Here is a 12,046-nt window from a genome sequence, read left to right as displayed (position 1 = left end):
GGGTCAAGGACACGGCCATTGTCCATCTTGCAGCTGTCAGAATCTATTTTGAAAAGTCCACGGCAGACTTTACAAGTCATGTTCAAGTTCATTTACACCATGGGTCATTAAAGGCACAGAAGTCTATGAAATAGTTAGCATCTTTATAAAGCTGCTCTAACACATCACGAATAAAAGGATGAGGAAATGGGACACAGTTCCTGCCCACTCTGAGCGAAGGGAAGCTAATGACAGGCTCTGGGCATTAACTGCGACCCATTGCTTTAGGACGCGTTCCTCTGAAACGCACCAGCCGATTTCCCACGGACTGAGATTTTCAATATTTACGCGGTTGGGCTGCATCATTTAGCACAAACTGCTTCCTGCCAGACACGGGGACGTTCTGTCTCCTGCCTCCAGGCCTTTGCCGCCTCTGATCCCTCACGGTTTACTTCGAAGGTCGCTTCTTCCCTCCAAGTCTCTCCGGCTTTGTTCCCTCACTGCGCATGTGCGTTTTGTGTAGCCCACCAGCTGCTTCTGTGCTGATTTCTCTAGTTGATTGTGAGCCGACGGAGGACTGTTCTAGGCCCTGGGCTGGGCCGTGGCGCGCAAACACAAAAGAAAAGCAACCTCTGACTTCGCTGAGCTGAGAGTCTGGGGGCGGGGTGCGCGAGGGGAGCAATCTGTACACGGGGAGGTATAGAACCATGGCGATAACAAGCATTTTGTGGTTGTGGGTGGCGTCCAACTCTCCGTGACCCCCTTTGGGGTTTACCGCAGTGGTTTATCATTTCCTTCTTCAGGTCATTTTACAGATGAGGAAACTGAGGCAGAATGCAGTGACTTGCCCGGAGTCACACAGCTAGTCAGTGTCTGAGGCCAGATTTGACCCGAGGATGTTGAATTTTCCTGTCTTGCTGCCCCTCAAAAATGCCTTTACTGACGATCAGTGAGTCTCCCGGCTGATCACTGAGAGACGACTCTATGGGGGGCTCCAAGAAGCTGGAAATTGCAGCTCTTGGGACCCAACCTGCAATTCTGCAGCAAGAGTGTAAGTTTCAGGATAGGCGGGGAGGGGCTGTTTGTGCAATTAATGAAATTTTTTTTTCTTCCTCCAACTATTAAAATAAAAAAGAAAAACCAAATCCTTGTCACAAATATATAGTTAAGCAAAGACAACCCCCCCCCAAAAAAAAAAAAAAAAAAAAACAACTCTCCACCCCTTCCCCCATGGTCCTTGTTAACAAATGTGTGCTCCCTGCTATCTCCTAGTACACAGGCTTATGGCTTAGAAAACAATCGCGAGGTCCTAGTTCCCGCCTAACTACTAGAGCTCACAAGCTACTGGGAATGGGGCAAGCTCTGGCCGCACTGCATGCTGGGTTTTGTAGTCCCTGTGTCGTTGGTACTGCACGGCGGAGCGGCGGCGCACTGTATGCTGGATCTTTTAGTTTCTGTTGGTGTTAAGACGAGCCACAAGCTTCATGCTAGGATTTGAAGTCTAGGCGCACTGCATGCTGGGTCTTGGAGTTTTGGCCCCGGCTTGGGAGAACCTTCGCGGGGGATGCTGGGATTTAAAGTCCAGACGCTCACAAAGGGACAATTTATTTATCCTGGACTGGATAACCTGCTTAGGAACAATACTTGTCTATTGATCGCAGTAAAGAAGAGAATGAAATAGCCCAGGTCCAGGGAGGAAAGGACAGATGTGGGTGGGGCAGTTGTCATGGCAGCAGCCATAAAAAAAGCATCCACCCGTTAATACCGGAAGGGGAAGTATCGCCCAAAGGTTGTCAGTTCTTTTGGGAAGCGGGGCCGGGAGGGGGCGGAGCAAGGCCAGGAGGGGCGGAGCGAGGCCGGGAAGGGCGTACCCCTCTGCCTATGGTGGCCTGAAAGGTATTGGTAGGAGGTGTTCTCTCTTCCACTGGGGAGGGAGGCAAGGAAGGCTCTTCTGCCTACGGTGGCTCGGAAGGCGTTGGTAACGGGGATCTACTCTAGTGGGAAACGAGGCCCATAGGGGGCGGAGCGGAGCCCAGAGGGGGCGGGACGAGGCCCGAGAGGCGGGTCCTTCTGCCTACAGTGGCTCGGAAGGCGTTGGTAGCGGGGGTTTACTCTAGTGAGGAACGAGGCCCATAGGGGGCGGAGCGGAGCCCAGAGGGGGCGGGACGAGGCCCGAGAGGCGGGTCCTTCTGCCTACGGTGGCTCGGAGGCGGCAGCGCGCACGGATGGACGGACCCGCGGAGAGGACGGCGGCAGCCGCGGTGGCGGGTTAGTGTCTCTCCTTGCTCTCTTTCCCGGGCCCCGGCCGCGCCCCCGAGAGGCAGACATGGCCTCGCCAGGGAGGGCAGGGCGGGAGTCGCGGGAGGGAGGCGAGCCGGGAGTTTCCGGGCTCCCTCTCCCTTCCTTTTACCGCTGGGGAAACCGAGGCCCGCGAGGGGGCGTGACTTTCCTCGGGTCAGGGATGGGATTGGAACCCCGGGCCTCGGTCCGCCGCTCCCCACGCTGCTCCCGACTCCTCGCCCCTCGGCGGGCTGGCGACGGCATTTATGTGGCACCTGCTGGGTGCCGGGCACGGACTAAGGACTTTGTGTCGCGTCGGCGCTGCTCCCGTCTCCATTCTGGGGACGGGGACGCTGAGGCGGGTGGGGGCTCGCTTCCTCCCCAGGCGTCCTCAGCCAGCGGGGGCTTTGGGCCCTGCGCCCTTCGGTCCGGGGTGGGTGCAGTCATGGGGCGCCTGCTGAATGCTGGGGAGCCCAGAGGGGCAGGAGCCGAGGGGCTGGGGGGAGGGGGAGGGGGGAACACGAGAGGGAGGGACCGACCTGGAGGAGATGGGGCGGAGGGGGCCCCCGGGCGCTTCCCCATGGGCAGGGGAGACACAGGCCCGGCCCAGACTCTGCCCCTCCTTGCCCTGCTACGTCTGGGGCCGGGCGCTATCCGGCCAACGTGCCTGGCACCCCTGCAGAGGGGCAGCAGCTGCCTCCGGGCCCTACAGTCTCCTCTCCGTCCTGTTGGACAGAGCGAGGCTCGGCCCCCTTGGCTCCCAGAGTTGGAGCTCTGTCAGGAGGGCAGCGGGCCGTGGTCCCTGGGGGTCTGCGGCCGGGCCGGGCACCGGTCCCTGTGGGTCTGCGGCCGGGCCGGACCGCGGGCACCGGTCCCTGGGTGTCTGCAGCCGGGCCGGGCACCGGTCCCTGGGGGTCTGCAGCCGGGCCGGGCAGTGGGCACTGGTCCCTGTGGGTCTGCGGCCGGGCCGGGCAGTGGGCACTGTGGGTCTGCGGCCGGGCCGGGCAGTGGGCACTGGACACTGAGTGTGTGGGTGAAGTCCCTGTCCCCAGGACCCTGCTGTCTGGAGGGTGTCCCTGCCCTGGGTGAATGTGGGTGCCCGAGACCCCCGCCGGGCTGGCATCTGTGCCCGCTCTCGCCGCAGAGTTGGGGGACGCCAGACTTCCCCAAGGCCCCGTGCCTTCCGCCTGCCCCTGTGCCTCTGCCGCCCTCACCCTCCTTTTCCCTCGGGGCACGAGGGCTTGGGCGCCCACTCTGCCGGCCCTGGGCATCGGAGACAAACAGGGCCGTCCCTGCATCTGGCCGGGCGTCCCCTCAGTCTGTGCAGAACGGACGGCGGGGCCGAGCGGGCAGCGCGGGGGGCGGGGGGTGCCCGGGCATGCCGGGAGCTGTGCTCAGCTTGGGCCTGCGAGGGAGGAGGCCGGGGCCAGGCCGGACAGAGACACCCCCCATTAGGAGGAGGGACAAGCAGGCCCTTGTCTGGGGGGGCTCCAGGAGAGCCTGAATTGGGGCGAGGGCTGAGGGCAGAAGGCCAGGAGGAAGCTGTGGCGGGCGCTGACCCCCGGGCCGGCGAGCTGGGCGTGAGTGCCGCCAGTGGGGGGCGGGGGGGTCGGGGGCACAAGAACGGTGGGACGCTCCCGGGAGGAGGGGTGGCCGAGGGGGCGCTGGGCCTGAGGGACCGAGACCTTCCGCGGGCTGCCGGACGGGTCTGACCAACGACTGATTCTCCCCAAGTTCCCCAGTCGGCCTCTCCATCCACTAAGGGTCCCCGGGGGTAAGCGACCCATCGGGGCTTGGAGGGGACCTGCGCTGACAACCTGGCCCGGGGGTGGGCCTTCCGGCACATGTGGCCCCTGGCAGGTGATGCTCATTTTAAATTGAGGAGGGGCGGCCCCTTTTCCCCTCCGTGGGCTTTCTCTCGGGTTTTCTTCCTTCCTTTCAGAAACTCTTTTCCAAATACTCATCCTTGGGGAGCCGCCGAGCCCCGGGTCCGGAGCTGCTCTCGGGAAGCGCGTGTTCTCGGCCCGGAGCCGCCTGGCTCACAGCTTCCCGGGGAGGGGGACGGAGGAAGGGCGCCCCCCAGAGCGGCCCCGCGGAGCCACGCCAGACGGGCCGGCACAGGAGGCCTGGGGCCGGCTCTGCTTCCAGACCCTCGCCCGTCCTGACGCCGAGCGGCCTGAGAGTGCCCAGGGCTGGGGGACGCCCTTCTCCAGGGCTGGGGTGGCCGGAGCAGCCGTAGGGCGGGCGCTGGGGGCGGTGTCGGAGCCCCAGGGGAGGGTTCTCCTGGAGGGGCTTCTGCTCACGGGACGAGGGCCCGGGGACCGAGGAGGAGGCACCGCGGCCGCTTTGGGGCACTCCTGCATTAGGAGCCCCCCGGGAGCCGGGGCTGTGGGAGGAGGCAGGCTCCGAGAGCTCGGGCCCCGGGTTCCCTGGGCACCGGCCGGGCAGCTTGGCCGCAGGGAGCGAGCTCGGGCCCCGGGTTCCCTGGGCACTGGCCGGGCAGCTTGGCCGCAGGGAGCGAGCTTCCTCTTCCTTTTTCTGGACCTTCCTCCGTGTTTTGATCCATGAACATTGCACTTGTGGCCGGCAGCTCTGTGACTCAGGCCTGAACAAGCTTGTTGGACACATATTTTTCCATAAGGCGCTTCCCAGCCTCTGAGCTCAGGAACACGATGTTTGGGGCCTTTTAAAATGGCAAAATCACCAAAAAAGCACAAAAATGCCCTCCCCCCCGGCACTAAACGGAGCGTGGAAAGGACACTTGCCTTCTGAGAGGGAGATGAAACAGGGCAGAACGCGGCAGCGTGGCCCGGTCCCCGCCAGGGTCACCCGTGGGAGGTCACGCCGACGCTTTGCTGCCCTGCCCCGAGTGCGAGTGCTGCCAGGGCCCCGAGGCTGATTTGGGGGCTACACATGCCCTTTAGCCAGCATGGAATCTGCAGGCTGGGAATCTAGGGGAGGGGGTTGCCTTGGGCCTTGGGCCGGGGCTGGTTCTGAGATGGGGGGGGGGCCATGGCGCGACTCATCCTGAGGGTGTTTGGGGAATGGGAGCGGCTCGTCCCCTGGCCCAGCCGTCTCTGGAGAGAGCGGGGAGCCCAGAGCAGGCAGGCCCTGGAGAAGCCCGGCCTGGAGGCTGCGCCCCCGGGGGCCCTGGCAGAGGAGGGGGTCCGAGGGAGGGGTCAGGGAGGCTGTGTCCCCGGGACAGGCTGACCCGCGGGCTTGCCCGGTGACGGTGTCCTGAGTCAGAGCAGCCCTGCCTGTCACGCCCACAGTCACCGGGCCGGGGGAGCAGGAGTCCCCGCCCCAGTGACACCTGTTACCTGAGGGAGGCGACTCCCTTTGTCCCGCCTGGGACGGCCCCGGCTGTCTGGGGGAGCCGTGGGGCCGTGAGACTCGGCCGAGGGGGTCAGGGAACTGGATTCTCTGGCCCGGGGGGGCTTTAATCTGGGACCCCACTGGCTGGGTCTGGGGACTCTTGTCTCCCTCCTTCTCAGCGACTGTTGTGTGTGCGGCTGCTTCCTTTGGACGGTCTCTGGCGGACGGCGGCCAGGAGGGGGCGGGATGCTGGGCTTGCGAGTGACCGCTGGTCCCTGGGGCGGCTGCCCCTCTGCCCCCCTGAGCCGAGGGAAGCGAGGGACAGAACGGGGGGTTGGAAGGGCTTCTTGCAGACGGCGAGCCTTAAACGGAGCCCCCGGGATCTTCCTTGGTGGGCGTTGCTGCTCTTCCTGTCGCTCTGCTCACAACGTGTCGGTGACACAAGCCGAGCTCCTCCCCTCGCTCCAGCGGCCGCAGCTCAGTCAGAGGGACCCTCGAGCTGGGGGGAGTGTCCCTGCCCTCGGGGGGGCCGGCCCCGAGATGGAGGAGCTGGGAGCTGGGGGGGATCGGAGAAGGGGACACCCCCATTTTCAGGAAAGGGCCAAGAAGGAAATCTGTGAGCTGGGTCCGGGCCCCGGATCGGAGACATGCTGCTGAAGGGGTGCTCGGGCTCTCCCAGAGAAGGGAGTCTCCTTTTTGTCAGGCCCCCGCCCCGTCCCGGGGACAGTGCAGTGCACCAGCTCATGGGCGTCTCGGGCCCCTCCAAACCCTTGGTCCTGCGCAGCCCCTCAGAGCTTCTGGCCATTAACTGTCACCGTGTTGGGAATGTAAACAGCCTCGTCTCCTTGTGAAACCGGCCCTCAGGAGCCCCCGGAGGGTCTTGGGGTCTCTGGGGAGCCTTTGGCCACACCCTGAGAACCACCGGACTGGAGACTCACAGCACAGGAGATCCCACATCTGGCCCTTCCCCCTCACGTCGCAGACGGGGAAACGAGGACCAGGGGGGTCAGAGGGCTTGGCCCCCCCACGTGGCCAGATGCTTACTTCAGTTTCCTCAGCTGTAAAATGGGAAGCAGGACAGTACCCACCTCACTGTGCTGTTGTAAGGATGAAGCGATCTCGGACCAAGTGCCCGGCTCAGTGCCCGGCAGGCAGCGGGCGCTTCCTACAAGTTGGCCAGGGCTCCAAGTCAGGTTCTCTGATCCCCTGTGGCTTTGGGAGAGTCGGTGACTGGGCCCAGAGCGAGAACAGGGGTTCTGTCCCCCTCGCGTTGCGGGCTCTCTGAGGGTCAGGCTGGTGATGGCCTCAACCCCCCCTTGCCCCCGTGGCCGTGTGTGTAAAGGCCTAAAGCAGGAGACTTGGCGTTGGTCATTGACAGCGGAACCGCCCTGGGATGTGGCCCAGAGCCCTGGGGGGGGGGGGGCTTTGCTGCTGGGCCCCCCACCCCTCATGCCGGGCTCCCGGGACACTGAGTGCGGAGCTAGACGGGACCTCGCCCAGCCCGCGCGGGGCCTGCTCAGGGGCCCGCGTCTCATCTGCCAGGAGCCGCCGCATTAACGGCCGGGACCCCCAAAGGTCTTGACTGGTGGATGGTGGGGAGGATCGTGGGCAAGCTGTACACTGGGGAAGCTCGGGGCTGGTCCGGCAGCCCGAGGGCCGGGGAGGACGGGGTCACCTTCCCAGAGTCGTAGGCGGGCGGCCGTGGGCCCCGCTCTGACCGAGCTCCTCACAGGGAGCACCTCGGGCCCATGGAACCCGGGCTGGCTGAGCCAAATGGTGGCCGCCGCCGAGGAGCCAGAGGTGGCCGGCCCGGCCACGCCGACGTGGTCCGGCTGCCCGGAGGCCCGTGCTTTGGGGGAACGTTAATGAGCGGGCTGTGGGTGGCCACGGCAGAGGGCCGAGGGGAGCCGGCTGCAGGTTTGCCCAGAGGAGAAGCTCCGGGGGGGAGGACAGCCGGGCTCCTCCGGTGGCGGAAGCCTGGTTCGGGCCCAGAGGTGTTTGGCTGATTGTGCTTGGCCCCCAGGCTCCTTCTGGGAGCCCCAGTCTAGATAAGATGAGACAACATAACCTGTGAATACACTTAGCCGGGCTCATGGACTCCAGCACATCAGAGATGAGGGAACGAGGAAGGGAAGCGGCTCCCCCGCAGTATCTTCCCTCAGGACACTGCCCATAGCCTGTGCGACACCGAAGGAGCCATTGTCCACGTGTCTCATACCAATAAGGCTGGATTTCTTTCATTTTTAAATTAAACATTCATATAAATAGAAGCTCCAGTATGTTCTTCTTCATCCCAGTGGATCAGCTTTTGTGTCCAACTTTGGAAATCGCCAGCCTAGAAGCCCCTCCCAACTGGGAGCTTCAGTGGTTATAAATCCCAGTCAGATCCCCCTTTTGGATAAGAAGTTTTTCTGACCTTCTGTTAAAGTTGATAAATTCAAAAATAGCAGCTGACTTTTCTTCAAAACTTGGCTGAAATATTCTATAGTCAACTTGTCTACTAATGAGAGAGTAAATTATTTTTGACCAAGTAGGTTTTTAATAGTCATTTTTATTTGTTCCGCAGTAGCAAAGTCTGGCAATAATGATTCCCATTTATCTGGTGCTTTCAGATTTACACAACACTTTCCTCACCACCATCTTTTCAAGAAGAGCATCATAAATAATAGCTGCCATTGCTGAAGCATTTTAGGGCTTGGAAAGCGATTTATGGGACAGAGCTGGGATTCACATGCGCTTTCTGGGGATCCAGGTTGAGGGCTCGAGTTCCATCGCATTTCCTTTACCCCTTTCAGGCACCGGAGTGAGGAAGTAAGTGCTGGATGGAGAACTTCCCCAAACAACCACAAAACCATCCAATTGATTACATTTGGGCAGGTCAGCAATAATTGCTCACCGATTGTTTTCAGAGCAGGGGTCCACAGACTTGTTGAGCAAATTTAACAATTAATCCTAATTAGAATAAAAACCAGAAGAGTGTAACCTAGGATGAGAAGGCCGGGACATGAGGGAAGAGTTCGGGAGGAGGTGGGCTCAGTCCTGGGCCCGCTCATGAGGACTGTTAGCAAGTAGAAGTGCCTGCCTCCCAGAGAGCATCTGATCCAGCCCCTGTGAGAGAGAGAGGGGCTAGTGTGAGCCTCATTTTACTGGACAGATCGCCTGGTGCCTCAGTCCCACTCAGCTACTTTGGATTAGGGGCTTCCTAAAACAAGGCCCAGTGCTCCAGGCCCTCCATCACCCAGCTGCTGAGTCACCAGATGGCTTTGATTTCAGCATGAGATATATATAGATATATTTACATATATCTATATCTATATCTTTATATATATATATATATATATATATAATATATATATATATATATTATATATATATATATATATATACTCTTTTCATTTTAAATGCTAGCAATTTGTTTTGTTTTGTTTTTGTAATTTTAACTCGTAGTTTTATTTATTTATTAATGGTTTTCATGCATTGAGTTTTATTAATTTCACTTTTGCTGTGTTTTGGTATGTTTTATTATCGTTTTCTTTTATAAAATTACTCATTGTTTCTTTTTATAATCTTTTTGTTTTCCTTAGATTGTTCTTTTTTCTTCTAATTTTTCCTCAGCCTCCTTTATTTGATTTGTAAAGTCCTTTTAATGCTTCCAGGGTCTCTTTCTAAGCAGCTGACCACTTGACATTTCTCTTTGTGGTAAGAGAAGCTTTTTTTCCCCTTGAGTATCCTCTTCTGAAGATACCGCATATTTTCTCTATTCTCTCTGAGTATTTGATTACTCATTTCCATTTATGTATCTGTGTATCTATTCATTTATTTATAGCAGCTTGTTCTTGTGATCATCACCTCTGGGGTGTGGGTGATGGCGCTTTAGGCCTCTGGTCCTATTGCTATTATTATTAATAATTGTTTTTTGTTTTGTTCAGAGCCCAATGTTCTTTCCCCCTCTAGCTGCAGGTAGGGTCCCCAGGCTCCAGTGGCTGCAAGCTTCAGTTCTCCCCTCTGGCCTGGAGCGGTAGCCTAGAACTTGGCTCCCCTGTAAGTGCCCACGCCAGCAGCCTGCCCGGCACCCCGGGCCGGTTCCAGTTGGGCCTGGCGTCCTGCGGCAGCCGGGGCTCCTCCAGCCTGAAGCTGAGGCTCCTTCCCTACCCGGCTGCCCCAGGACAATTCCTCTGAGACAGCTGGAGATGTGTTTGCTCCAGAACCCCCTTCTTTAATAGGCTCCAGGGTCAGAGCCCTTCCTAACCTGCCCCCCTGACCTTCCCGTGTCCGGCAGCCCCTTTGCCGTCCCTCCGGCAGGACTGTCCGTCCCCTGCTCTGGCCGCTTCTCTGGCTGCCCTTCCCGCCTTTGCCTCTGCCTCCCGGGGTCCCCTGCTTCCTCTGTGTCCTTCTACAAGAAGCCTTTCTTGCTTCCCCTTCCCCTGTCCGTTATCTCCGGTTGGGCCTCTCTAGCACTTGTGCTTGGCTGCATGCTCGCGTCCCCTAAGCTGGGAGCGCCTTGAGGCCAGGGCCTGGCATGCAGTAGGTGCTCAATAAGTGCTTCTTGACTGACTTTCGAATGGCCGAGGCTCCTGTGTTACACTGCTGTGAGTCTGACTGGTGTTGGAGGCAGTTAGTGTGGTGTCGCGCTCAGACAGGAGCATTAGTACTGTGTGATTGACGGCACGGATCCCGCTACCTGAGGCGCGCTCTGGGGCGTTGGGATTGAGCACGCTTTCCCTTTTCACGCCCAGCATGAGTGGGCGCTCCCTTATTTGCTGACTCGGGGACTCTGGTGGGTTTGAGAGACTCCCCCCAGGGCCCGGCTTTCTCCGCTGCCTCAGAGCACGGAGTGAACCCCAGCGCTGGCTCCTCCAGGTACGCAGCCCCCCGGCCTCCAGGGCGTTTTTGTCTGGATCCTTCGGTGGGATCGCTGGCTGTCCCCTCTGGGACTCGGGGCTCTTCTCCTCGGGCCTGCGGAAAAACGCTCTGTTCTTGTCATCTCTGTTTTCCAGATTGCTTCTGAGGCTCCAGAAAGCGACATGGTTTGCCTGTAGCCATGCATCCCTTGGTCGTCAGGGCTGGGCCTGGATCCGCATCCTTCTGGACTCTTCCCCTGGGTGAGTTTCCTGAGGGTCGCAGCTGGACGGGCTGCAGCTCTTTGGGGTTTGACCGTGGGAGGTGTTGGGAAAAGCTTCCGTGCTCAGAGGAGCCGAGGGAAGTCCCTCTGGGGAGCTGAATGGAGGTCGTGGCTCTCGGGCCCCGGCCCTCCTCCGGCCTTGTCCCCGTCAGGCGCCCACGCGGGACCAGGCCCTTTGTTGCCTCCGCTTCTCTCAGAGCACCTGTGGCCGTCCCAGCCGCTGGGCCCAGATGTCTTGGAGGTGAGGCTGGCGAGGCTGTTTGCGCCTGACTCGAGGCCTCCGAGCCAGTTTGCCGAGAGCGTCACTGCGGGCTCCGGGCCGAGCGCCAAAGTGTGGAGGCCGAGGAGGCCGGGCCTCCGTTCTCCTGGCACATCCCCTTCTGTCCCCTTGGCACCTGTCAGAGGCGGCGTTTCCCTGTCCTGGCTTTTGTCCCTGGGCATTTCTAACCCACGTTTCCCTTTTCTTAGAGAGTGTTCCCACACTTCCTGTCTTACCCTCCTTCTCCCTCTTCCCAAACCTGATCCCCAGGGCTGGAATCTCCGTGGCTTCTAGTACCCAAACCCAGCTTTAATTCCTAATGGCCCATTTACTGTAGATGAGAAAAAAAAGGCAACGGTGTGAGTGATCGCTGTTCTAGAACGGAAATTCCCCTCTGCCCCCCCACCCCACGGTGCCCCTCTGGCATTTGGTTTACTTGGGGGTCGCGGGTTCCGGACCGAAAACTTCTAGGTCTCAGTTTAGTAGGTAAAGCGCGGGCCGGAAGGATGTCAGGTGTAGAAGAATGGAGCACGAGACAGAGTGAAAAAGAAGGTAATTGGCATTTCTGGGAACAATCGAGCACGGGGGCTGAAGGCCTTCAAGGTCAGGAGAGGAATTGACATTTGTTACTAAAAATGCAAGCATGCAGAAAGGGTTCCAGCAGATATAAAACCTTGTGGCAGAATTCACAGGATATTTTATTTGAGCGGGTAGCTAAAAGCCCATCAGAAATTCTAAATCAATATCTATATTTCACCTTGCCACAGAATGCCATTTGGGGAATGCGCTTAAAGCAGTAGCAAGCCCCAGAAATCTGCACTGCCCTTTCTCTTTGTGCCCGGTGACTGAGCACTGTTGGGGAGCGTTAGGACTCTTTGATTTTCACTCAAGGAGCCCGGGATAAAGAGGGCATAGAACCAGCTCCTTTACTTGCATTAAATCCTGACTGGAGAAAATGTTCCATCTCCTATTGCCAGGAAAAAAAAAAAAGATTTCCTTCCCCTGCTCATCAAGGCCATTGCCTTGAATGCCCTTTACATTGATCCGTTCATAATTTATTGACTCTCTTGATGGAAAATGATTAGAAAATT

General features: G+C 59.0%; 1 protein-coding gene across 3 annotated transcripts in view; it reads left to right on the top strand.

Annotated features, from left to right (window-relative positions):
• The first annotated feature begins 1,850 nt into the window (after window positions 1-1,850).
• ATG4C (autophagy related 4C cysteine peptidase) overlaps window positions 1,851-12,046 on the top strand; it is a 110,463-nt gene continuing 100,267 nt past the window's right edge. The window contains exons 1-2 of one of the 3 annotated variants that reach the window (XM_051999526.1): window positions 1,851-2,247; window positions 10,572-10,676. In XM_051999526.1, coding sequence (XP_051855486.1) covers window positions 10,616-10,676 — 61 coding nt within the window. In that variant the 5' untranslated portion in view covers window positions 1,851-2,247; window positions 10,572-10,615. Of the gene's footprint in view, window positions 2,248-10,571; window positions 10,677-12,046 lie in introns of those variants that run through there. The other 2 variants (XM_051999527.1, XM_051999528.1) reach the window with 2 other exon arrangements.

This window comes from Antechinus flavipes, chromosome 4 (assembly GCF_016432865.1).
Source record: "Antechinus flavipes isolate AdamAnt ecotype Samford, QLD, Australia chromosome 4, AdamAnt_v2, whole genome shotgun sequence".
NCBI classification, from domain to species: Eukaryota; Metazoa; Chordata; class Mammalia; order Dasyuromorphia; family Dasyuridae; genus Antechinus; species Antechinus flavipes.
This window is presented reverse-complemented; position numbering and strand designations above follow the sequence as displayed.